Raw genomic sequence first — 24,480 nt, 5'->3', positions numbered from 1 at the left:
CCCCCATCCTTCTCCCATGCGTTCACGGCTCCCCCATCCTTCTCCCCTGCATTCACGGCTCCCCCATCCTTCTCCCCTGCGTGCATGTCTCCCCTATCCTCCCACCCTGCGTGCATGGCTCCCCATCCTTTTTCCCTGTCATACTCACCTCTCACCGCGCGGCACAGAACAGAACTTCCTGGCATCTCTTCTGCAGCGTCTTCCTTCCTGTCTTCAGCGGTCACATGATAGCGCTAATTAAGGTCATGAATATGCGCATATTCATGACCTTAAATGAGCGGTACAATGTGACCGCTGAAGACAGGACGCGCTGCCGGCGCTGAGACACAGTTGCAGCCACCGCTGGAGGAAGGTGAGTATTACATCTTCAGGGAGGGGGGGCGGCAAGGAGGGAGGGAGGAGGGGGGGCGGGAAGGAGGGAGATAGGGAGGAGGGGGGGCGGGCACTTGACCCCGGAGTTTTATAAAAAAAAAAAACCTAGCAGCGCAAATCCAGTTACTACGGAATCTGCCGCCCCCTCTCTTCTGCCGCCTGAGCCAAAGGGCTCAAATCGCCTAATGGAAGCAGCGTCCCTGTGCGTACCTATGCTTTCCAATAGAAAGTAATGCGTTGTTTTGACACACTCATCCACAATCATCTGCATGCGCATGATTGCGCAATATTTGACGCCTCAAAAAATGCAACGTTGCGTTTGCCGGATACCGCTGCACACCGCGAAATGACGCATGCGTACGCATCCGCAGGGGAACGCATATCCCTGTGTACACCATGTTAAAGATATGTATGCATGACGTATGAGGATCGATGCGGATCATGCGCTGCGCACAGATATGCTAATGTTAAACCAGCCTTACTGAGAAATCAGCATTTGAATTGATATGCAAATGAGGCTGAAAGACTATGGTAGATATAAAGCCTCATTCACTCCAGTTCCATTTCCCACTCAGCGTAGCCTCCTAATGCCCTATTGACAACCTCTATGCTGTGTGTCTTCAGGTAAAGGAGTAGTCAGCCAAGCAGGAGGAGGCGGCGCTGGGTGAGGAGTAGAGCTGGAGTGACAGAGGCTTCAGATCTTAAGTCTCATTTACATATCAGTTCAAACGCTGAATTCTCAGTAATGGAGGAACGGATTGGCCAGGTAAAGGTATTGCTGGGCCCAGCTTTGAAAGAGCTGCATGTGCATATAAATAGTTGGGAGGGGAAATCCTGCTGAGCGATTTCCTTGAAAAAAAATCCCTGACAACCGCTTAAACTTTACCAACCACAAACTGACATATATGATAGATTATTTTATCACAGTTGATAAAAATCTGAACAAATCCAAGCTCATGTTGTCATTGGCAGTAGATATGACTCAGCCTCCGCAATATGACTACATTTGTATACTGCACGTAGCATAGGCCATGAAATGCTTTGTTACCATCTTAAAGCAGGCATTGCCCGATTTGTTGTATTCTTGTTGAAGCCTTGGATTCCACATTATGTCCTATAATTTACTTCCTACAATATGCAGGAAAAAGCTCTTGAATCCTCATGCGAGCTAAGTCATAAGCTCAAGGCATTTTCCGGACATGAGTTTAGCTCATGAATACACTTGGACTTGAGTTCTGGGATTCTGAACACTACAATTGTAACATTGAATCCACTATGGATTCGTCATTCATCACTAACAATCAGAAATGGCTTATTTTTCAAATAATTGTACGAGAGCTTCCATCACCTTTGATAGTTGTATAGTTGACAGGATCGAATGGTACATTGTTTTCCCCGGAATTGGCAGTATTTCACGCAGTGCTTAGTAAACAGTATTTTATTTCCATCCATAAAACAATTAAATGTTCTCTACTATGTGGTAATAAAGTAATAACATATTTTTTTATTTAGAGGAAAATTCAGATGTAGTCTCATATTTGTGCCACTTGGTGTTGTGTCTATGATCTCATAACCAGGGCTTCATTTTGTATTGATCCATAAGAGGGATTCCATGAGGGTACTATGGTACATCCACATATTTCCAATTTCACTTATCTTTTTCTTTTGGATTCTGAACAACTATGGCAGGAAAAAAAAATATGACCTGAATTCCATATCTATGAAAGCATAGGCAAACATTGTTTTCATACTTGTTCATAATATGTTTGCACATTTAGCACCCAATAGATCCTTTATGGCTCCATGCACTGCCATGAACACTTAGGCTACATTCGCACTGTCATATTTTCGGTCCTAGTGCTGTACATCGAATAAAACTGACAGTACTTATATTAAGGTGATTCAATTCGGCAACTCAAAAACATGGGCCAAATTGTAGTCTTTCCTATATTTTGGATGAGACTCGCCTATTCAAGTCGATGGGTGCTCAAACAAAAAAATTGGATCACATATGGATCATCTGCATAGCTTCCCATTTTTATGGATACATTGTCATTATTAACATAATAAACCGTTTTGGCTTGTAAATTTTATTCACAGCTCTGGCAAAAATTAAGAGACCACTGCAAAATGTTCAGTTTGTCTGATTTTCCTCTTTATAGGTATATTTTTGCGTAAAATGTAAATTGTTCCTTTAGTCTATAAACTTCTGACAACATGTCTCCGAATTTCCAAACAATACATTTTGTATTTTTTTCTGAAAAGGAGAAATGGTCAAAATGAAAAAAAACAAAACAGTGCTTTCAGGCCTAAAATAATGCAAAGAAAACAAGTTCATAATCATTTAGAAACAACAATACTAATGTTTTAACTCAGGAAGAGTTCAGAAATCAATATTTTGTGGAATAACCATGATTTTTAATCACAGCTTTCATGCGGCTTTCCACCAGTCTTTCACACTGCTCCTGGCGCAAAAATGTAAGCAGTTCTTCTTTGTTTGCTGGCTTGTGACTATCCATCATCCTCTTGATTACTTTCCAGAGGTTTTCAGTGGGGTTCAGGTCTGGAGATTGGGCCGCCCATGACAGTGTTTTGATGTGGTGGTCTCATAATTTTTGCCAGAGCTGTATATAAATGAATGAAATGTGAATGCTGAATAGATTGCATACAAATGACAATTCAGATGAAAATTACCCTTTTTTCTGGATGAAAATCAGATTTTTTTTATACACCTGAGTGAACGCTAGAAGAATGATAGATCTTATTAACATCACATTTATGTAAAATTGCAACACAACAATAGAGACATTTTTGTGTTGCATGTAAAGCTGCGTATATTTTCTGGGCTTGTTTTTCTGTGTGCACTTTTATTGTTGGCCATACAATGGGGTAACTTATTTCTGAGCTGTTTGTACTAGTCAATAAATTGTTGGTGAGAAGTGACGTTATTTCTAGCTTGTGGATTCTTTCAGTCTACGTTATCTGAGGTGTAGCACTGCTTCGCTTTACATAACTTGCAGGTGTAGTCCTAGGTCTAACTTCCGGGGTTAGCGCTTATCTAATCTCTATCCAGCTTGGAAGTATAAAGCACAGAGTGTGTGAGTCAGTGTTTTGTGAGTCTCTGGAGCGGTCAGGGGTCTGGACGAATTTAGGGTGACCATGAAGGTTATTTCTGATGAATCTGAAGTTCACAGCTGCTTCTCTGATAGCGGGGTATGTTTTATGAGGAATATTTGGACACAAAGAGACTTTATAATACAATGCCAGTAACTTAGTACTGTTCAGTAGATTCACGTGCCAGGACAGTCTGAGTCAGTGTTGTATTGAAGGGATGGCATTTTCTGTAATAGTAATAATCCTGACAGTGACTTTGGAGCCACTTTAAAGGTTGTATCTATCCATGCAATTTTTTTTCGGAAACCATCTTGAATGTTCTAACCTAGTACAGTAAGGTATACCAACTTTACTGATCCTCTGTCACTAGTTTTCCATTGCTGCCAGGGTCCCCCAGTGGTCTCTGTACTTTCTATTCGGAATGTTTAGGTATATGATCATTGTGGACAGTGATTGGCCTTAAAACTGGAAGAGTATATATAGAGACAGACATTCTCCCTACTTAGTGCTCAGTCCAGATAGACTTGTGACCACTGGCCAATCCAAATGAACAAGCAGAAAGGAGATCTGCGGGATCCAAGGCAGTATTGGAAGAAGATCAGCAAGAGATCAGTAAGGGATGCGTACTTTATTTTAGTTCATTATGTTAGGCTACGTTCACATTAGCGTCGCGTCGCCGTTGCGTCGGCGACGCAGCGGCGACGCACGGAAAAACGCGCGCAAACGCGCGCAAAAACGCGCGCGTTTTGCGACGCGTGCGTCGTTTTTGACGAAAATCGGACGCACAGAAAATGCTACATGTAGCGTTTTCTTGCGTCCGACGCTAGCGTCGGAAACGACGCACGTGGCGAAAAACGCCACCAAAACAACGCACGCGTCCCCTATGTTAAACATAGGGGCGCGTCGCCGCTGCGTCGCCGCTGCGTCGCCGACGCAATGGCGACGCGACGCTAATGTGAACGTAGCCTTACTGCATTCTGGATTATTTCCATGTAAATACCTTTATGCCCAAAAAAAGACCAAAGGTATCCATACCTTTATTGGACGATTTTCAAAAATATTTTAGGTTTTTTTTCAACCCCTTTAGTGAAGTTTCTATCATGTACTTCCTTCAGCGGTCAAAATCAAGTTTGTTATCAATGAATAGACGGAACATTCTTAAATCTTCCCCCAATAAAGAAGAGTAGACTAAAGTCAGATGAACCTGCTAATATCAGTAGGATCGACGTACAGTCTAATGTGTATGAGGGCCTCCTGACTTCCCCCAACAGATGATGGTCTAGGTGATCCTTGTTTTCTCCCTGTAGGCAATCTGCTGCCAGAGGAGTGAATATGAGCATTCCTATTCACGGGGAAGATAGCCGTCCGCCAAATGATCTTCACCTCACATCTATCTAATGTGTATGGGAGCATTTATTGATTTTTAGCAGCAATATACAAATCGGCTTTATTCACAATAGAATTTTTCTGTTTCGTGATGAATTTTAAGGAAAAACGTTCACAAAGAAAAGCACAGTGCCTTTTTTTTAAAGCAATGCATGAGTCCCTAGTGGTTGGTCCGATTAGACATGCTTTAGCACATTCTATTGATGTACTATAAAAATATACGGGGGGAAAATTCTTAACCAAAATAATGTTGCTATCAGATATTGATTTACCCTAAAGAACTCTCTGAGCAGAGTGTTTTAAAATAACCTGTACAAGGAATTTCAAGCAGCGACAGCTGAGAGGAGCATCCCTCAAATAATATTTAAAAATGTAGAATTTTTCATGAAAATCTTTCCTTACTGTGGTTCAAACATATTCCATTTGCTAACTTGAAAGGCTTCAATAAAGAGAAGTTTCCGCCCTCCAAACTTCACACCCATGAGCATGGAACATGTCAATAGGGAATACCTTTTAATACAATGTTTAATTAGCTATTCGTTAACTTTCAGCAAATATAATTTGTACAGATAACATTGTAAGCCTGATCAGGCATGCGTGGAGTTCTCTTTGCCCTCAGGACATTCTGTAGTTCTGTTTTTACTACTCCTTTGAAAAATGTGCATTTATACTACAAGTTCCCAGTTTGTCAAAATCTTCGGAATAAAAGTAAGCTTCCCTTTCCCTGATACTGTAAATTGGCATTAGTGGGTGTTATATTCTAGGAAGCATTTGTAAATGTTTAAAGGATATCTTCACCGATCTTACGCTAGTTAATGCTCATTACTGAAACAGAGGGGATATCCTTCAATTGTGTCCATTATGAATTATTTAGATTACTGCCAATACTTGCTGTTTAGAAGCTTTGTACAATCTATAGAGGGGAAAACTCTCCCCGTTTTGTTTTCTGAAGAAAAATATCTGTTTTTATGATTTTAGAAATGAATATTGATGATAATATGATGTAAAAAAAGTAAAATGTTTTCAACCGGATTTAGGAAATATACATTATAGCGCCACTTTTATTATGAAGCTATTTTGTCCCTTTGATAATGACTCAAGAACTTTTGCTGGATTAGAAAAACATGCCTGCTTTCTCCCAGAAACCATGACAAAACTGTCCATGCCATATTTATTTCTGTGTCCACTTTCTTTGCTGTTCATATCCAGAGTTTTTTGATCATTTTAGCCACTTATGGTTTTGAATAACGCCTGGTGAAAACAAGAAAATATGCTACTTCTTGGATGAGGATCCGATGGATCCTTCTCCAAACTAACACGTTGAAATCAATAGGATGCAAAAAAACACTTCAGGAAACAAAAACTCTTCCAAAACATTTAAAAAGGCTTTAGGAAATAAAAAAACTCCTCTAAAGCCTCCCGAAAAAAAAAGAAGCATCTCTTGAAGCGGCTTCTGCTTCAAAAACTCGTCATTTTTTAAGTCTTCAAAAAACTCCATCAGCACATAGCCTTAAACTGGATGAGCTGAGCTGCAATTCAGACACAACATATAGTCTGATCTGGTGCCATTTGTGGAAAAAAAGCAAAACTTGTTTTTCTCATCCTGTACAACCCATGTATTATTTCTAGGAAATGACTATGTGCCCACAATGTCTTTTTCAGGTTGATTCCACCATAGAAACCACCTGAAAAAAAAATTCAAAACAATGACATAAACACAAAGAATTCTGTGTAGAAGCGACTTGCTGTGCATATGTTTAGGATGTCTTTTCACCCATTTCCGTGTCCATTACTCTGCCATTTTCTGCTTGGATGATGCTTTATGCTTTACAATACAAGTCAAAGGGAAAGCTGAAAGGACGCTCGGAAATGTTTTGGTGCATTTTGCTCTTGTTTTTGCTTAAAACACCACTCCAGCGTTTTCATTTTATTGCAGCACTGGAATGGTCCCTAGTTTTATGCTTACCAGCCACCTGCTCCTTCTAATAGCACTGCTCCGGTTGGTCTCCAGCAGGTTGCGATTTGCCTGATCTCTCCAGTGTCTTTTCAAAGTAAGTCTAAGAGAGCCTTGCTCTGGCTCTCATAGAGCGCTTGTAATTGTTACCTCTGACTTTTGCTCAGTCAGAATAATATGGAACCACGAGACCAAAGTGGCTTTAATAAAAGATGAATATGGTGGTAGGGAAGTATAATAAGACTTACAGTAGGTCAGAGACCAGTAGCACCACTCCAGTGTTGGAAAAAAAAAAGACCAAAATGCTAGTGTGGTGCATTAAAAACTTCTAGTGGTTTCTTCATAATTCAATAGAGTGAAAAAACGACTAAAAATGAAAGTAAAACAGACTTAACAAATACCTTGGGAAAACTATCCTGTAAAACCACCAACAGCCAAAACCATTGGACAAATGCTCAGGAAGTCACTAAAAAACTACACAAAAGACACTTCAAGGGAAAAAAAACTCCAGAATTTCCTGAAGAATCTTCTACTTGAAAAACTCATCAGATTCGCTTGGATTTAAAAGATGTTATTTGTACCTAGCCAATGTTTTTAGTAAATAATATAATATGATTGCATGATATTTTTGTGTTAGGCAATGTTCCTACATACTATGATGGATCAATTCTACTGTAGGTCAGTTAAAGGAGTTATCCGAGATTTAGGGTTTTTTCCTATAGGGCTAATAAGTCACAGGTACTGCCCTGAGGAGATCTCTCCTGGCTTAATTGGTGACTCTCCTGCTTCATTTGACCTCACATCAACAGAGTGGCTCTTCCACTGTAGTCACTGCCAACATCATGCTGATTGAGAGCTGGCTACTGCAGTCAGGCGGTTGATGTGATGTTACCGAAAGAAGGAGAATTGCTGGCAGGAGTGGTAAGTGACTGTTCTGAACTGGAACAGATCATCACAGTGAGGAACTGGCAGGTAGTTGGCAACTACTTGCCTGCAAATTCTTAGCCCCATGGGAAACAAAACCCCAAGTTGTGGATAACCACTTTAAGCAATGCGTAAGGGGCTGATGGGCTAAATTCTTAGCCCCATGGGAAACAAAACCCTAATTTGTGGAGAACCATTTTAAGCAATGGGTAAGGGGCTGATGGGCTAAAGGGGAGTTCGCTAAATAAGACAAGTAGGGTAGGAAATTTAAAGGGAGAGTGAAAGGTGGTTGGATCCTGTACAAATAGAGTCAGAACAATCCTAGTTTAAAGTGTCTAAATTATGTAATTACTTTTATTAAATTTTAAGGTATTGTTGAACATAGCTAGTCTTCATGTTAATGATAAGGTATCACAATGATTTTTTTATGAAATGTGGCTACAACACAAATAGACGAATAAATATTGCATCTGCAAGGGGTTTGTATGTTCTCCTCGTGTTCGTGTGGGTTTCCTCTGGGTTCTCCGGTTTCCTCCCACATTCCAAAGACATACTGATAGGGAATTCAGATTGTGAGCCAAATTGGTGACAGCGATGATAATGTGTGCAAAACTGTTAAGCGCTGCGGAATATGTTAGCGCTATATAAAAATAAGGATTATTATTATAATTATTATTACATTGCGATATGTAATTAAAGGGGTTGTTTGACATGTTAAAAAAAATTATAAATCCGAGGGATACTTTTAAAATTGTCAATGAAGGGCCTAAGCATTCAGGCAGCTGAAGAACAGAATGTCTTTGCCATTAATCCAGACTACCTGAATGGCTTTGTGTTGGGTCTACATTAAGTTTGAGTTTATTGTTTTAAAAACATCCTTGCAGTTGGCAAATTTTTAAATATGTTGAACAACCCCTTTAATATACATCTGTATACGACATATTGTTATGTACGAGATGTTAAGAATACATATTATTTGGTATTTTTGCCCTTTGAAGCCTGTTGTAACCTATTTATGGGGGCTTAGAAACACTTTTAATCCATAAAAATTTCCATGACTCTGCTTAGCTTTGCAGCTCTAGGCTCAAATAAACCAATGACAACATCTGTATCATAGTTACATAGTTAATATGGTTGCAAAAAGACAAATGTCCATCAAGTTCAACCGAGGGAAGCGTGGGTTTATGCACATCCACGATGCATAATCTGGATCACTCCTAAACCAAAATGTCAATTCCCTGGGGTAAACATTCAGAAAATAACTCTGCATATAGTTTCTATGTTCTCTCCTTGTTTGCATGTGTTACCTTCGGGCTTCCACGCTCCAAAGACATACTGGTAGGGAATATAGATTGAGACTGGCGACGATGACAGTCTCTATAACGTATAGTGGCAACATACTGTATATGCAACAGAAATAAAGAAATGACAGTTAACACCTGCTGGTTTATAGACCTCACATAATTCATGTTAAAGAAGCACTCACATCAAATTTTTGTCTTCTTAATACATTGCAGTCATCATATTACATGGCACTGTCTACTTACAATTGCTCATTTTTTTCTATGACTTCACATGAATCCTTATAAGCTCTAAGTAGGCACAGGAGGTCAATTTTCTCTGCACAAGTCATGAGTCACTGCAATAGTCTTTGGCAGGAGGAGGAGCTAAGCAGCTGGGCCAGAAGTTGAGAAGTATGATAACTGAAGGGACAAGTGACTTCAAGTTTCTACATAAAGCAGAGAAAAGAGAAGAAGTTGCTGGGTAGAAAGATGAAATGAGCAATTGTAAGTACACAGTGCAATATAATATGACGACTGCAACATATTAAGAGGATAAAAACTTTGATGGGAGAGCTGAAAGTTTCCCACTGGAGGATAATGTACATTTAATTCAGCATTATTACATTATGTTATAGATAATTACTACAGTATATATCTGTGTTATATTTATATTTATATATTCCTTCTATATTTTGTTAAAGAGAACCTGACAGCTGATACATGCTGCCAGGTCAGGGCGCATGTATCAGACGTTGGCTGTATGATCTCAGCCAGGCATGTTTGACTCTGAAACAATGCAATATTTCAGAGAAAAACATACACTAAAAATGCTGGTGACTGAGCTACATGGGTGGACAGTTAGACTGGCGGATCCCTGGTACCTTCTCTCCATCCACTGCCCTGAATTGATAGGTCACTCCCTATAGACGCATGCATGGAGATCTGTCACTCCAGGGTGGCGGACAGCGAGAAACCACAAGGGACCCGCATGGTAAACTACTCTAATGTGTGGTGCATGGAGGCTTTTAAAGTTAGTTTTTCTCTGGAATGTCGCAAAGTTTCATAATCAAACATGCCAGGTTGAAATCGTGTAGCAAGAACCTGATACTCGTTGATGGAGCAGCATATAACAGCTGTAAGGTTCCCTTAAACATCCAGTAACTTAAGTGAGAAAAAATAAATAATTTATGATTTCTTGTTTTACATTTATTGTATTTTTTTTATGATGCCTGGTATAATACTATGTACTTATTTTTTATAGAGTACGTCACCATCGCTAAGCTTGTCAAGCAGCTACACCCCACGTTTGTGTCCTCTATCATTTGGAGAAGGTGTGGAGTTGGATCCATTGCCACCCAAGGAGATAAGGTAGCGTGTGGAAGCTGTAATTTATAGCAAGTTATTTCAACACAAAAAAACATGGAAATATTAGTCATAGCTTAAAGCTGAATGTAACGAGTAAGGATTTTGCAAACTTTACAAATCTTTGTAAACTACAGTAGTTAGATGAGTGGCTCTCTCAGATGCACGAGAAATGGCAAGCATCCCAAGGTACTTCCCTAAACACTACCTCAAAACTTGCAAGACAAGTTAACTTTTAATTTGGGCCAATAGTTATAACTGGTCTGGTCACGAAGGGGTTAAAAATGTTTTAACCTATCGTGCATGATATTTCTACTTGTACTACCTGGGAGAACAGTAGAGAGGAAGCATGGCTTCCTCCCAGCTTCAATGTATTAAAAAAAAGCGGCAGCCATTATATATTTACAATGACCTTAGAAAACACTAGTGTGAATATTATGGAAGTAGGAATGTGAATTCATATGATTAATGTAAAGAATACAAAGTGACAGGTCTGCTTAAATATATTACAGAGTTAGTATTGTTTGGCAGCTGATCAGTTCCCCTACACTCTGCAGACCTAATATTTCTACTCTCGCCGTGGACACGCACACGTACACCCTTGTGCCCTATAACTACATGGAGGCGGGTTAAGGATTGTACTGTGGTATTTGCAGAATGAATATCTCAGGTGAATAAATATTTTAGATGCAGATGTAGGAGTTAGACAAACAAGTCATGTAGTTAATATTTAACCATAAAGCACATTTCCTCGCACATGAAAATGAGCTTTTTTTAATTGGTGTCTGGTACGGTATTTGCTTCATTGACATGACATTTTCTGACATTTGCGTATGTTGATCCTCTTCTGTTAAGCAATTCTTTGTACCAGGAGAAAAGTTAGAGCAGAAATGAATTTATGAACCTTTACTGTATAGGTAGCGTGTGCACATATTTTTATATGAGTAGATGATCCATAACCTTTCCTGATCTGTCATGGTCTGCCAGATATACCATATTCTATACGCTTTATGCATGATGACCTTGTACAAGAAAGAGGGGCTAAATATGTGTTTTAATACCATAGAAAAAGACACTGGTTCCATGTATACCAAAAGGACACTAATGTATGTCTGGTCCATATATCCATGTCTAGACCGGTTGCTAATCTTCTGACCCAAACGCAACAGGCACAAGGCATATATAAGATTGGGTAAGAAGATTTGTGGCTGGTCTCGACATCAAGGTTCATACTTGGGCTGTAAATGTCGGAAGTGTGAAATAAGCTCTACGCTGTAGATTTACTGTTCATCTTTTCACTAAGACATAACAGTCCAAGAACAAGAAACAGTGGCCGCATCGGATGTGAAATAAGGCTTTACTGGTATCTTGTTTCTAGTAAACCTTTCTTCCGCTGCTACAAGCAGCTCCAATTATTCTTGGCGGTCATCTGGATGTATGGTAATAATTTTGCAACTCTTCCTCCTTGGATTGATCATAGCCATTTTATAGCCCACTCGGACCTGTGGTGTCTCCTACTATCAATCATGTGTTCTTATTTTGCCCATGATGAGGTGTTAGTTGCAAATAAAAAAGATTATTTTTAGCCTTGTCACAAATCACTTTTCAATCAAATCTGTGTTTCACAAAACTGTTCTTTAAACATATAAATGCAAAGCTAATAGATGGGAACATGTAGAGTCTAAATGTTAAAATAATAGTGTCTTTTCCACCAGAGAAAAGTTGTCGGCAAAGGCTAAGGGACATTTAACACTTCAGACATAAAAAACTGCCTTCCTCATGATTGGAAAACCGGATGGTAAAATAAGCACTGGATGTTCAGAGCACATTTCTGGCACAACTTATCCTCATGAATATCAAACCAAAGTGTTATGGGAATTGTGTGCACTCGCATGTTTTCTTTACTCTGTAACTTATTCAAATAGCTAATTAATGTACTCTACCTGTCTTTCTATTATGATTAAGAACAGGATTTCTCTATTTTTTTTTCTACTATTGTATTACCAGCCAGAACAAAGTAGTACTTGGACCTCACTAGTGGTCAAAGTTCATGTAAAAATTAAAAATAGTAATTGATTTATCTTTTGTCTATTGAACACTGTCTATAATGTTAACTTTTACTAATATATTAGGTGCCATTTTGTGGAACAGGTTCAGGAGCTGAGCCCGCAACATACCTGGCAGATGCCAGCTGTGTTACACAATCAACATCTGCCTGTAACAGCATTGACTCTTATTGCTGCTGTTAAACCCTTAAAGGGAAGGTACGGCGTTTGTAGATCATTAATTAATCAATGTAATGTAGCATAACATGCTGTTATAACCCAGATTTGAATGCATGTAAAACAGATTTTGTGTGATATATGAGTAGAAAGAAGGAACTGGGGGCTGACATCTTGGTTTTGCAGCAGTAGCACGTCACTATCAGTGTCAGATTACGGCACCCCATGGACATAGGAGATAATAGACCGGCTCGGACCCTATCTGTAACATTGCAGCAGCATTAGCAGTGAGCTGGGCACGCCTCTGTGGGCTGCACAACTCACTGCTGTAGGTGTGACTAGCGGCCATTTTATTATAGTCCAGTGCTATCTGTTGAGCTCCACTTGCTCTCTATCGCAGGACAGAAGCACTGACTGCTCCTCTGTACTCCAGGCACTGCACGTCCTGGGCAGACATCCTCTGCTCTCACAGCTGCCCTGTGTGCTTCCCTCTGCTGTGTCTCCGCCTCCCCACAATCCCAGTGATCTCCGGTAAACTGCACTCTCCCCCTGTGTCGCTCTCCCTCTCTGTGCGGCATGGGGGGGGTCTCTGTGCGGCATTGGGGGGGGTCTCTGTGCGGCATGGGGGGGGTCTCTGTGCGGCATGGGGGGGTCTCTGTGCGGTGTGGGGGATCTCTGTGCGGCGTGGGGTGTCTCTGTGGCTTGGGGGGTCTCTGCGGCGTGGGGGGGTCTCTGTGCAGCGTGGGGGATCTCTGTGCGGCGTGGGGGATCTCTGTGCGGCGTGGGGGGTCTCTGTGCGGCGTGGGGGGTCTCTGCGGCGTGGGGTGTCTCTGCGGCTTGGGGGGGGTCTCTGTGCGGCGTGGGGGATCTCTGTGCGGTGTGGGGGATCTCTGTGCGGTGTGGGAGGGTCTCTGTGCGACGTGGGGGGGTCTCTGCGGCTTGGGGGGTCTCTGCAGCGTGGGGGGGTCTCTGTGCGGCGTGGGGGGTCTGTGCGGCGTGGGGGGGGTCTCTATGCGTGTATGCAAGCATCATCCGATGGGACTACAAGTCCCATCGGATGATGCCTGCTACAATGACAGTGATTGACACATTAGCCAATTATGGGACAGTAATAGTCCCATCATCCGGCTAATGTGTTGAATGAAAAAAAAATAAATAAATACTCCATACATACTCCATATATACTCCATACATACATGCTACATACATACTCCATGCATGCTACATACATGCTACATACAATACATTACATACTTATAGACATACAGTACATTAAACATAGATTTCATACTCACCATTACTTGTCATTTTGTTCCCCGAAGCCAGTGTCATCTGTAAAAAAATATGAAAAAAACATACAACCAATATACTCCCTGTCCGCAGAAATCCACGAGTGTCCCACGACGATCTCCCGTGGAGAGCAGCAGCATCAGATAATGCGACTGCTCTCTAGGGGCTCCAGGAACACAATGACAGCAGGAACGTATCCTTCCACCACTGTATTCCTCCGCCGCTGTAAAAAAAAAGTCCCTAGTCTCACTTTATGCCATTGCTGTATGAGAATTTTTCCCAGGCAGCAATTGCCATAAAGTGAGACCTTGTCCTAAGGTAACCTCTCAGTGATGCACTGCAGGAGCCATTGTCTCCTGTCAGTGTGTCACTGAGGGTCCTATAGAGCAGTGACATCACCCGATGTCACTGTTCTATAGGGGAGATCGTCGTGGGACACTCGATATTAATTGGACTACGGCGGACAGGTAGTATACGGTTTATTATTTTACGTTTTTTTCAGGCGCTGAAGTATGGTAAGTATGGTGAAATGAAGAATATTAAAATACTTTTTTCCTAATGTGTGCGTGTTTTTTTTAACCCTTTCTTACTATTGGATTAATAATGGATAGGTGTCTTGTTGACGCCTCTCCGTTATTAACCCGGCTTAATGTCACCTTACAATAGCAAGGTGACATTTACCCCTTATTACCCCATATCCCACCGCTACACGGGAGTGGGAAGAGAGGGGCTAAGTGCCGGAATTGGCGCATTTCTGGGGCGGCTGTGGACTGGTATTTGTAGCCCGGGGGGGGGGGGGGCAATATCCATGGCCCCTCTCTAGGCTATGAATATCAGCCTGCAGCTGTCTGCGTAGCCTTTCTGGCTATAAAATATAGGGGGACCCCACGCAATTTTTTTTTTTGGGGTCCCCCTATTGTAATAGCCAGTAAAGGCTATACAGACAGCTGCGGGCTGATATTCATAGCAGGCTACAGATATTGGCCCCCGGCCGTCGGCTTTCCCCCTCTGGAGTAGAAAATTGCACGGGCGCCCACGCGTTTTTTTTTTTTGTTTTAATTCAACCCTCATAAAGTCCTCTTTCACACTTGCGTCTGTACGAGTCCGTCGCTATGCGTCAGGCCGACGTACCGACGCACGTTGTGAAATTTGTGCCCGACGTGGGCAGCGGATGCAGTTTTTCAACACATCCACTGCCCATTCTGAAGTCTGGAAGGAGGGGGCGGAGCTTTGGCAGCGCATGCGCGGTAGAAAATGGCGGACGCGCTGGATAAAAAAAGTTCACTTGAACGTTTTTTCATGCCGACGGTCCGCCAAAACACGACGGATCGCGACAGACGCGACCACGCGACGTGTGGCCATCCGTCACGATCCGTCGCTAATACAAGTTTATGGGAAAAAACGCATCCTGCGAGCACATTTGCAGAATCCGTTTTTTTCCGTCAGATCCGTTTTTTCCACCGGATCCATTTTTTTCCCGCCGGATCCGTTTTTTCCCGCCGGATCCATTTTTTCCTGCTGGATCCGTTAATTCCCGCCGTATCCACTTTTTTCCTGCCGGATCCGTTTTTTCCCGCCGGATCCGTTTTTTTCCACAATTTCCTTTTTTTTCTGCCAGATCAGGTTTTTTCTCCATTGGATCCGTTTTTTCCCGCTGGATCCGTTTTTTTCCACAATTTCCTTTTTTTTCTGCCAGATCAGGTTTTTTTTCCATCGGATCCTTTTTTTTCCCGCCTGATCCGGTTTTTTTCCACAAGTTCCTTTTTTTTCTGCCAGATCAGTTTTTTCCGCCGGATCCATTTTTTCCCACCAGATCCGTTTTTTTCCACAAGTTCTTTTTTTTATCTGCCAGTTCCGTTTTTTCCCGCCTGATCCGTTTTTTTCCGCCTTATCCGTTTTTTTCCACAATATCCTTTTTTTTCTGCCAGATCAGGTTTTTTTTCCATCGGATCCTTTTTTTCCCGCCTGATCCGTTTTTTTTCATCAATTTCCTTTTTTTTCTGTCAGATCAGTTTTTTTTCCATCGGATCCTTTTTTTTCCCGCCGGATCCGTTTTTTTTCCACAAGTTCCTTTTTTTTCTGCCAGATCAGTTTTTTCCGCCTGATCCGTTTTTTTCCGCCGGATCCGTTTTTTTTCCACAATTTCCTTTTTTTTCTGCCAGATCAGTTTTTTTTCCATCGGATCCTTTTTTTCCCGCCTGATCCGTTTTTTTCCGCCGGATCTGTTTTTTTTCCACAAGTTCCTTTTTTTCTGTCAGATCAGTTTTTTCCGCCGGATCCGTTTTTTCCCACCAGATACGTTTTTTTCCACAAGTTCCTTTTTTTTCTTCTGCCAGATCAGGTTTTTTTCGCCGGATCCGTTATTTTCTCATTGAGTTGTATTCGCGCTGGATGGCCACACGTTTCATCCGTTTTTTGCAGGATCCATCAAAACAGCTGTTTCCGCCGGACGGAAAACACATATAGAGGAACGGTTGAATCGCGATTTCACCCGCCGCTATTGCGGGCACATGTCAGTCATGTTTTTTTTTATTGACAGATCGGGCGATTCTGAATGCGGCGATACTAAATATGTGTAGGTTTGATTTTTTTTTATTGTTTTATTTTTTATGGGGCAAAAGGGGGGTGATTTAACCCCTTCCCGACCTGTGACACAGCGTATGCGTCATGAAAGTCGGTGCCAATCCGACCTGTGACGCATATGCTGTGTCACAGAAAGATCGCGTCCCTGCAGATCCGGTGAAAGGGTTAACTCCCATTTCACCCGATCTGCAGGGACAGGGGGAGTGGTAGTTTAGCCCAGGGGGGGTGGCTTCACCCCCTCGTGGCTACGATCGCTCTGATTGGCTGTTGAAAGTGAAACTGCCAATCAGAGCGATTTGTAATATTTCACCTAAAAAAATGGTGAAATATTACAATCCAGCCATGGCCGATGCTGCAATATCATCGGCCATGGCTGGAAATACTAATGTGCCCCCACCCCACCCCACCGATCGCCCCCCCAGCCCCCCGATCTGTGGTCCGCTCCCCTCCGTCCTGTGCTCCGCTCCCCCGTCCTCCTGCCCGCTCCCCCCGTGCTCCAATCACACCCCCCCGTGCTCCAATCAAACCCCCCCGCACTCCGATCCCCCCCGTGCTCCGAACCACCCCCCCTGCACACCGATCCACCCCCCCTGCACACCGATCCACCCGCCCGCACACCGATCACTCTCCCCCATGCTCCGATCCCTCCCCCCCGTGCTCCGACGCCCCCCCGTGCCCTGATCTCCCCCCCCTGTGCCCTGATCTCCCCCCCTTATACTTACCGATCCTGGCGGGGTCCCGTCCGTCTTCTTCCCCGAGCGCCGCCATGTTCCAAAATGGCGGGCGCATGCGCAGTGCGCCCGCCGAATCTGCCGGCCGGCAGATTCGTTCCAATGTGAATTTTGATCACTGTGATATAATCTATCACAGTGGTCAAAATAAAAAAACAGTAAATGACCCCCCCCATTTGTCCCCCATAGATAGGGACAATAATAAAATAAAGAATTTTTTTTTTTTTTCACTAAGGTTGGAGTTAGAACTAGGGTTAGGGTTAGGGGTAGGGTTAGGGGTAGGGTTAGGGGTAGGGGTAGGGGTAGGGTTAGGGCTAGGGGTAGGGCTAGGGTTAGGGCTAGGGTTAGGGGTAGGGTTAGGGTTAGGGGTAGGGTTAGGGGTAGGGTTAGGGTTAGGGTTAGGGTTTCGGTATGTGCACACGTATTCTGGTCCTCTGCGGATTTTTCCGCAGCGGATTTGATAAATCCGCAGTGCTAAACCGCTGCGGATTTATGGCAGATTTACCGCGGTTTTTCTGCGCATTTCACTGCGGTTTTACAACTGCGATTTTCTATTGGAGCAGTTGTAAAACCGCTGTGGAATCCGCAGAAAGAAGTGACATGCTGCGGAATGTAAACCGCTGCGTTTCCGTGCAGTTTTTCCGCAGCATGTGTACAGCGATTTTTGTTTCCCATAGGTTTACATTGAACTGTAAACTCATGGGAAACTGCTCCGGATCCGCAGCGTTTTCCGCAGCGTGTGCACATACCTTTAGAATTAGGCTATGTGCACACGGTGCGGATTTGGCTGCGGATCCGCAGCGGATTGGCCGCTGCGGATCCGCAGCAGTGTTCCATCAGGTTTACAGTACCATGTAAACCTATGGAAAACCAAATCCGCTGTGCCCATGGTGCGGAAAATACCGCACGGAAACGCTGCGTTGTATTTTCCGCAGCATGTCAATTCTTTGTGCGGATTCCGCAGCGTTTTACACCTATTCCTCAATAGGAATCCGCAGGTGAAATCCGCAGTAAATCCGCAGGTAAAACGCAGTGCCTTTTACCCGCGGATTTTTCAAAAATGGTGCGGAAAAATCTCACACGAATCCGCAACGTGGGTACATAGCCTTAGGGTTAGGGTTGGGTTGGAATTAGGGTTGTGGTTAGGGTTAGGGGTGTGTTGGGGTTAGGGTTGTGGTTAGGGGTGTGTTGCGGTTAGGGTTGTGGTTAGGGTTACGGCTACAGTTGGGATAAGGGTTAGGGGTGTGTTGGCGTTAGAATTGAGGGGTTTCCACTGTTTAGGCACATCAGGGGGTCTCCAAACGCAACATGGCGCCACCATTGATTCCAGCCAATCTTTCATTCAAAAAGTCAAATGGTGCTCCTTCCCTTCCGAGCCCCGACGTGTGCCCAAACAGTGGTTTACCCCCACATATGGGGTATCAGTGTACTCAGGACAAACTGGGCAACAATTACTGGGGTCCAATTTCTCCTGTTACCCTTGAGAAAATAAAAAATTGCTTGCTAAAACATCATTTTTGAGGAAATTAAAATGATTTTTTATTTTCACGGCTCTGCGTTGTAAACGTCTGTGAAGCACTTGGGGGTTCAAAGTGCTCACCACATATCTAGATAAGTTCCTTGGGGGGTCTAGTTTCCAAAATGGGGTCACTTGTGGGGGGTTTCTACTGTTTAGGCACACCAGGGGCTCTGCAAACGCAACGTGACGCCCGCAGACCATTCCATCAAAGTCTGCATTTCAAAAGTCACTACTTCCCTTCTGAGCCCCGACGTGTGCCCAAACAGTGGTTTACCCCCACATATGGGGTATCAGCGTACTCAGGAGAAACTGGACAACAACTTTTGGGGTCCAATTTCTCCTGTAACCCTTGGGAAAATAAAAAATTCTGGGCTAAAAAATTATTTTTGAGGAAAGAAAACGTATTTATTATTTTCACTGCTCTGTGTTATAAACTTCTGTGAAGCACTTGGGGGTTCAAAGTGCTCACCTCACATCTAGATAAGTTCCTTTCGGGGTCTAGTTTCTAAAATGGGGTCACTTGTGGGGGGTTTCTACTGTTTAGCCACATCAGGGGCTCTGCAAACGCAACGTAACGCCCGCAGAGCATTCCATCAAAGTCTGCATTTCAAAATGTCACTACTTGACTTCCGAGCCCCGACATGTGCCCAAACTGTGGTTTACCCCCACATATGGGGTATCAGCGTACTCAGGAGAAACTGTACAACAACTTTTGGGGTCAAATTTCTCCTTTTACCCTTGGGAAAATAATAAATTGCAGGCTAAAAAATCATTTTAGAGAAAATAAAATTTTTATTTTATTTTCATGGCTCTGCGTTATAAACTTCTGTGAAGCACTTGGAAGTTCAAAGTCCTCACCACACATCTAGATTAGTTCCTTTAGGGGTCTAGTTTCCAAAATGGGGTCATATGTGGGGGATCTCCAATGTTTAGGCACACAGGGGCTCTCCAAACGTGACATGGTGTCCGCTAATGATTGGAGCTAATTTTCCATTTAAAAAGCCAATTGGCGTGCCTTCCCTTCCGAGCCCTGCCGTGCGCCCAAACAGTGGTTTACCCCCACATATGGGGTATCAGCGTACTCAGGACAAACTGGACAACAACATTTGCGGTCCAATTTCTCCTATTACCCTTGGCAAAATAGGAAATTCCAGGCTAAAAATCATTTTTGAGGAAAGAAAAATTATTTTTTATTTTCATGGCTCTGCATTATAAACTTCTGTGAAGCACCTGGGGGTTTAAAGTGCTCAATATGCATCTAGATAAGTTCCTTGGGGGGTCTAGTTTCCAAAATGGGGTCACTTGTGGGGGAGCTCCAATGCATAGGCACACAGGGGCTCTCTAAACGCGACATGGTGTCCGCTAACAATTGGAGCTAATTTTCCATTCAAAAAGTCAAATGGCGCGCCTTCCCTTCCGAGCCCTGCCGTGTGCCCAAACAGTGGTTTACCCCCACATATGAGGTATCGGCGTACTCGGGAGAAATTGCCCAACAAATTTTAGGATTCATTTTATCCTATTGCCCATGTGAAAATGAAAAACTGAGGCGAAAAGAATTTTTTTGTGAAAAAAAAAGTACTTTTTCATTTTTACAGATCAATTTGTGAAGCACCTGAGGGTTTAAAGTGCTCAATATGCATCTAGATAAGTTCCTTGGGGGGTCTAGTTTCCAAAATGGGGTCATTTGTGGGGGAGCTCCAATGTTTAGGCACACGGGGGCTCTCCAAACACGACATGGTGTCCGCTAACGATGGAGATAATTTTTCATTCAAAAAGTCAAATGGCGCTCCTTCCCTTCCGAACCTTACCATGTGCCCAAACAGTGGTTTACCCCCACATGTGAGGTATCGGCGTACTCATGAGAAATTGCCCAACAAATTTTAGGATCCATTTTATCCTGTTACCCATGTGAAAATGAAAAAAATTGAGGCTAAAAGAATTTTTTTGTGAAAAAAAAGTACTTTTTCATTTTTACGGATCAATTTGTGAAGCCCCCGGGGGTTCAAAGTTCTCACTATGCATCTAGATAAGTTCCTTGGGGCGTCTAGTTTCCAAAATGGGGTCACGTGTGGGGGAGCTCCAATTTTTAGGCACACGGGGGCTCTCCAAACGTGACATGGTGTCCGCTAAAGAGTGGAGCCAATTTTTCATTCAAAAAGTCAAATGGCGCTCCTTCCCTTCCAAGCCCTGCCGTGCGCCCAAACAGTGGTTTACCCCCACATATGAGGTATCAGCGTACTCAGGACAAATTGGACAACAACTTTCGTGGTTCAGTTTCTCCTTGTACCATTGGGAAAATAAAAAAAATGTTGCTAAAAGATAATTTTTGTGACTAAAAAGTTAAATGTTCATTTTTTCCTTCCATGTTGCTTCTGCTGCTGTGAGGCACCTGAAGGGTTAAAAAACTTCTTGAATGTGGTTTTGAGCACCTTGAGGGGTGCATTTTTTAGAATGGTGTCACTTTTGGGTATTTTCAGCCATATAGACCCCTCAAACTGACTTCAAATGTGAGGTGGTCCCTAAAAAAAATGGTTTTGTAAATTTCGTTGTAAAAATGAGAAATCGCTGGTCAAATTTTAACTCTTATAACTTCCTAGCAAAAAAAAATTTTGTTTCCAAAATTGTGCTGGTGTAAAGTAGACATGTGGGAAATGTTATTTATTAACTATTTTGTGTCACATAACTCTCTGGTTTAACAGAATAAAAATTCAAAATGTGAAAATTGCGAAATTTTCAAAATTTTCGCCAAATTTCCGTTTTTATCACAAATAAACGCAGAATTTATTGACCTAAATTTACCACTAACATGAAGCCCAATATGTCACGAAAAAACAATCTCAGAACCGCTAGGATCCGTTGAAGCGTTCCTGAGTTATTACCTCATAAAGGGACACTGGTCAGAATTGCAAAAAACGGCCAGGTCATTAAGGTCAAAATAGGCTGGGTCATGAAGGGGTTAAACTTTAATTTTTTTTTTTTTTTTCATATTTTTAAAAACTTTTTTTTACATTTGCCATGCTTCAATAGCCTCCATGGGAAACTAGAAGCAGGCACAACTCGATCGGTTCAGCTGATCGCTGCTCCGTAGCTGAATTACAGGCTTGCTATGAGTGCCGACCACAGGGTGGCGCTCACAGCAAACCGGCATCAGTAACTATAGAGGTCTCAAGGACCTCTATGGTGACCATCCTGACGCTATTGCGCGCACATGTCAGCAGTACAAAACAGCCGACATGTCGTGACTTTGATGTGGGCTCAGCGCCGGAGCCCACATCAAAGGAGGAGACACGACATGCGCAGAACATGTTGCGTTTTTTACTGCGATGCGTTTTTTCCCCAGAAAAAACGCAACATATGCACAAAAATTGCTGAATGCATTATAAATGATGGGATGCATATGTATGCATTTTTAAATAGTTTTTATCGCATTTTTATAGCGAACAAACGCAAAAAAATGCGAAAAATCCTGAACGTGTGCACACAGCCTCAAGGTGTATCTCCCCATCACACTCCATATGTGTCTCACTCATCATACTTCACGTCTCTTTCTCTCCCATCAGTCACTCTTAGGCCGGGGACACACACAACGTATAAAAAAAGGTCCGTTTTTGACGGACGAGAATCGCACAAATGTTACCAAAACAGTGATCCATGTGCAGTGCGAGGATGCGATTTTCTCGCATGCAATGATCCGTGTGACATCCGTATGGTGAGATTTTCTCAAACACTTGCAAAATGAGCAAATAATGGCTGAGCCTTTCCTGTCACCTGCCCAATGCCTGAGAATTTCTCGCACGTCACACTGATGGTCCATGTGCTGTGCTATTTTTTCTTACCCCATAGACTTTCATTGGCGATTCTCGGCCAAGATACGCTGACAATCACTCGGATCCTGAATACGGCCGAGAAAATATCGGATGATGGGAGCTGCCCCATAGATTAACATTGGGACGAGTGCTATGCGATTTTTTTATCGCATTGCACTCGTCCGTATTGCGGTCTAGTGTGACCCCGGCCTTAGCCATACAATGCATCTCTCCCCTCCCTCCATAATGCCTGGCTATTCACTGCAGAGCTGGAGCTCCCAGACAGCTCCTAATGCTGCTCCATGCACACCACGTCTTCACTCTTCTTGGGTCCAGATGCTGCTGAGCCCACTTGTAAGAGGGTGAACTGTAGTCCCACTGAGAGGGCACTAGGACCCTGTGGTTTTTGCCTATTGCAGAAGAGAACAGACCGTGCAAAACTCCCAGAGACAATGTGTGCTGCTGGGTGGGGTCTAGTGTCTCGGGTGTAAAGTGAAACTTGGAAGTGAGAGCTGAGAGAGAAAAAGGCGGGAAGCAAAGGCAGAAGCTGCTGTGATATCTTAAAGAGAGACTGTGTGTGGATTTACTGCAAGTGTTTTTGGAGGAAAAGAAGCTTTTGAGAGACTTTTTGTTGCTAACGTTCCCCTGGAGAAGAATTAACCTTTTGTTTAACTCTGTGAGAGACTTGTGTGGCTAACGTTTCCTGGAGAGGAGTTAACCCTTTATTTAACAAAAGACTGAGACTTTACTAAGAACCCAGTACGTATTTGGAAGTCTGTGGATTCCCTGTGCATTGAGTGGAGAACCAAGTCTGGACAGATTGCTGATACAGAGACGGACGGATTGTCGTGGAAGCATTCCTAGGAGCTACAGAAGCAGAGACTACATCGTGAGACCACTAACTAAGTCCCCGGCGTTTGGGCTCGGCATCGGCCGACAAGACAAGAGGAGTTTGCTGTAACTTATTGGCGCTGAAAATATGAACTGGCTGCAGCCTGTGCGGATTCCTGCCTGAGAGGAAATCCATCTCAGGATACGGTACCATAGTTATAGATACCCGGGTATCTCTGCTCAGAGTGTTAAATTGTTACTTTAGAGGTGTATCTTATATTAGAGTTGTGTAAGTTATACTCAGTGTGCCATTCCAGGGGCTCCCTTAATAACACTACATTCAATTTACACTTGTTCCTGCTTTTAGTTGCCTGTTAGGTAAATTTCTTACTAGTCTGTTGTAGTATACAGTTCTCAGGAGACCTTGGAGTGGCACAGTGATTTCAGCTGCTGCTGAGCTAGTGTATCTTTGGGGTGCATCTGTCTTAATATTCTCCATATTACCTTGATTATTTTGCCTTTGAGTAAATACCGTTGGAGATTTCTGCCTTGGTCTTGGTTTGTGACTCACTGGATCTTATTCGGACCTCTGGTCATTACATTTTTGGCGTAGTCGGCAGGATCCAGTGTTTGTCATGGACGAGGGCGATGGTGGAAATGACCCCGCTGTATCCGCATCCTCCTCGGGGGTTGGGGTTCCCCTGGCAGCCGCGGCGACTTCGGGAGGGTATGTGCCTGTAGGAGCTTTACTTCAGCACATGCCGAAATACGATGGGCGCAATATGGCGTTGCAAGATTGGGCTGAGAGAATCCGGAGTATTCTGCGCATGTGTAATTTGACCCCCGCGTTACGCGCTGAGCTGGCATTAAATGCACTGGAGGGTGATATTAGGCGTATGGTGATGGTGCGCCCAGAATCAGAGAGGGATACATTAGAAAAGATTTTGGAACTGTTAGAGGGGAGTTTGGGGGGCCGAGCGCGCGTGGCCCAGCTTCGGTCCCTATTCTTTAATCGTCCCCAGAGAGAGTGTGAGTCCCTGATGCAGTACTCTAATATTTTGCAAGAGATGTTGAATGAGATGCAGCGACTAGACCCGGGGGCC

The 24,480-nt window shown here is 43.2% G+C and overlaps 1 protein-coding gene across 1 annotated transcript in view; it reads left to right on the top strand.

Moving 5' to 3' along the window:
• The window catches only part of RFLNB (refilin B), a 48,410-nt gene that overhangs the window by 7,145 nt on the left and 16,785 nt on the right, over positions 1–24,480 (top strand). Inside the window, exon 2 of the mRNA XM_069757360.1 lies at positions 10,295–10,401. Coding sequence (XP_069613461.1) covers positions 10,295–10,401 — 107 coding nt within the window. The remainder of the gene's footprint in view (positions 1–10,294; positions 10,402–24,480) is intronic.

Source organism: Ranitomeya imitator, chromosome 3 (genome assembly GCF_032444005.1).
Source record: "Ranitomeya imitator isolate aRanImi1 chromosome 3, aRanImi1.pri, whole genome shotgun sequence".
Classification (NCBI taxonomy): domain Eukaryota; kingdom Metazoa; phylum Chordata; class Amphibia; order Anura; family Dendrobatidae; genus Ranitomeya; species Ranitomeya imitator.
The sequence above is the reverse complement of the archived record's forward strand: the minus strand, read 5'-3'. Positions and strand labels throughout refer to the sequence as shown.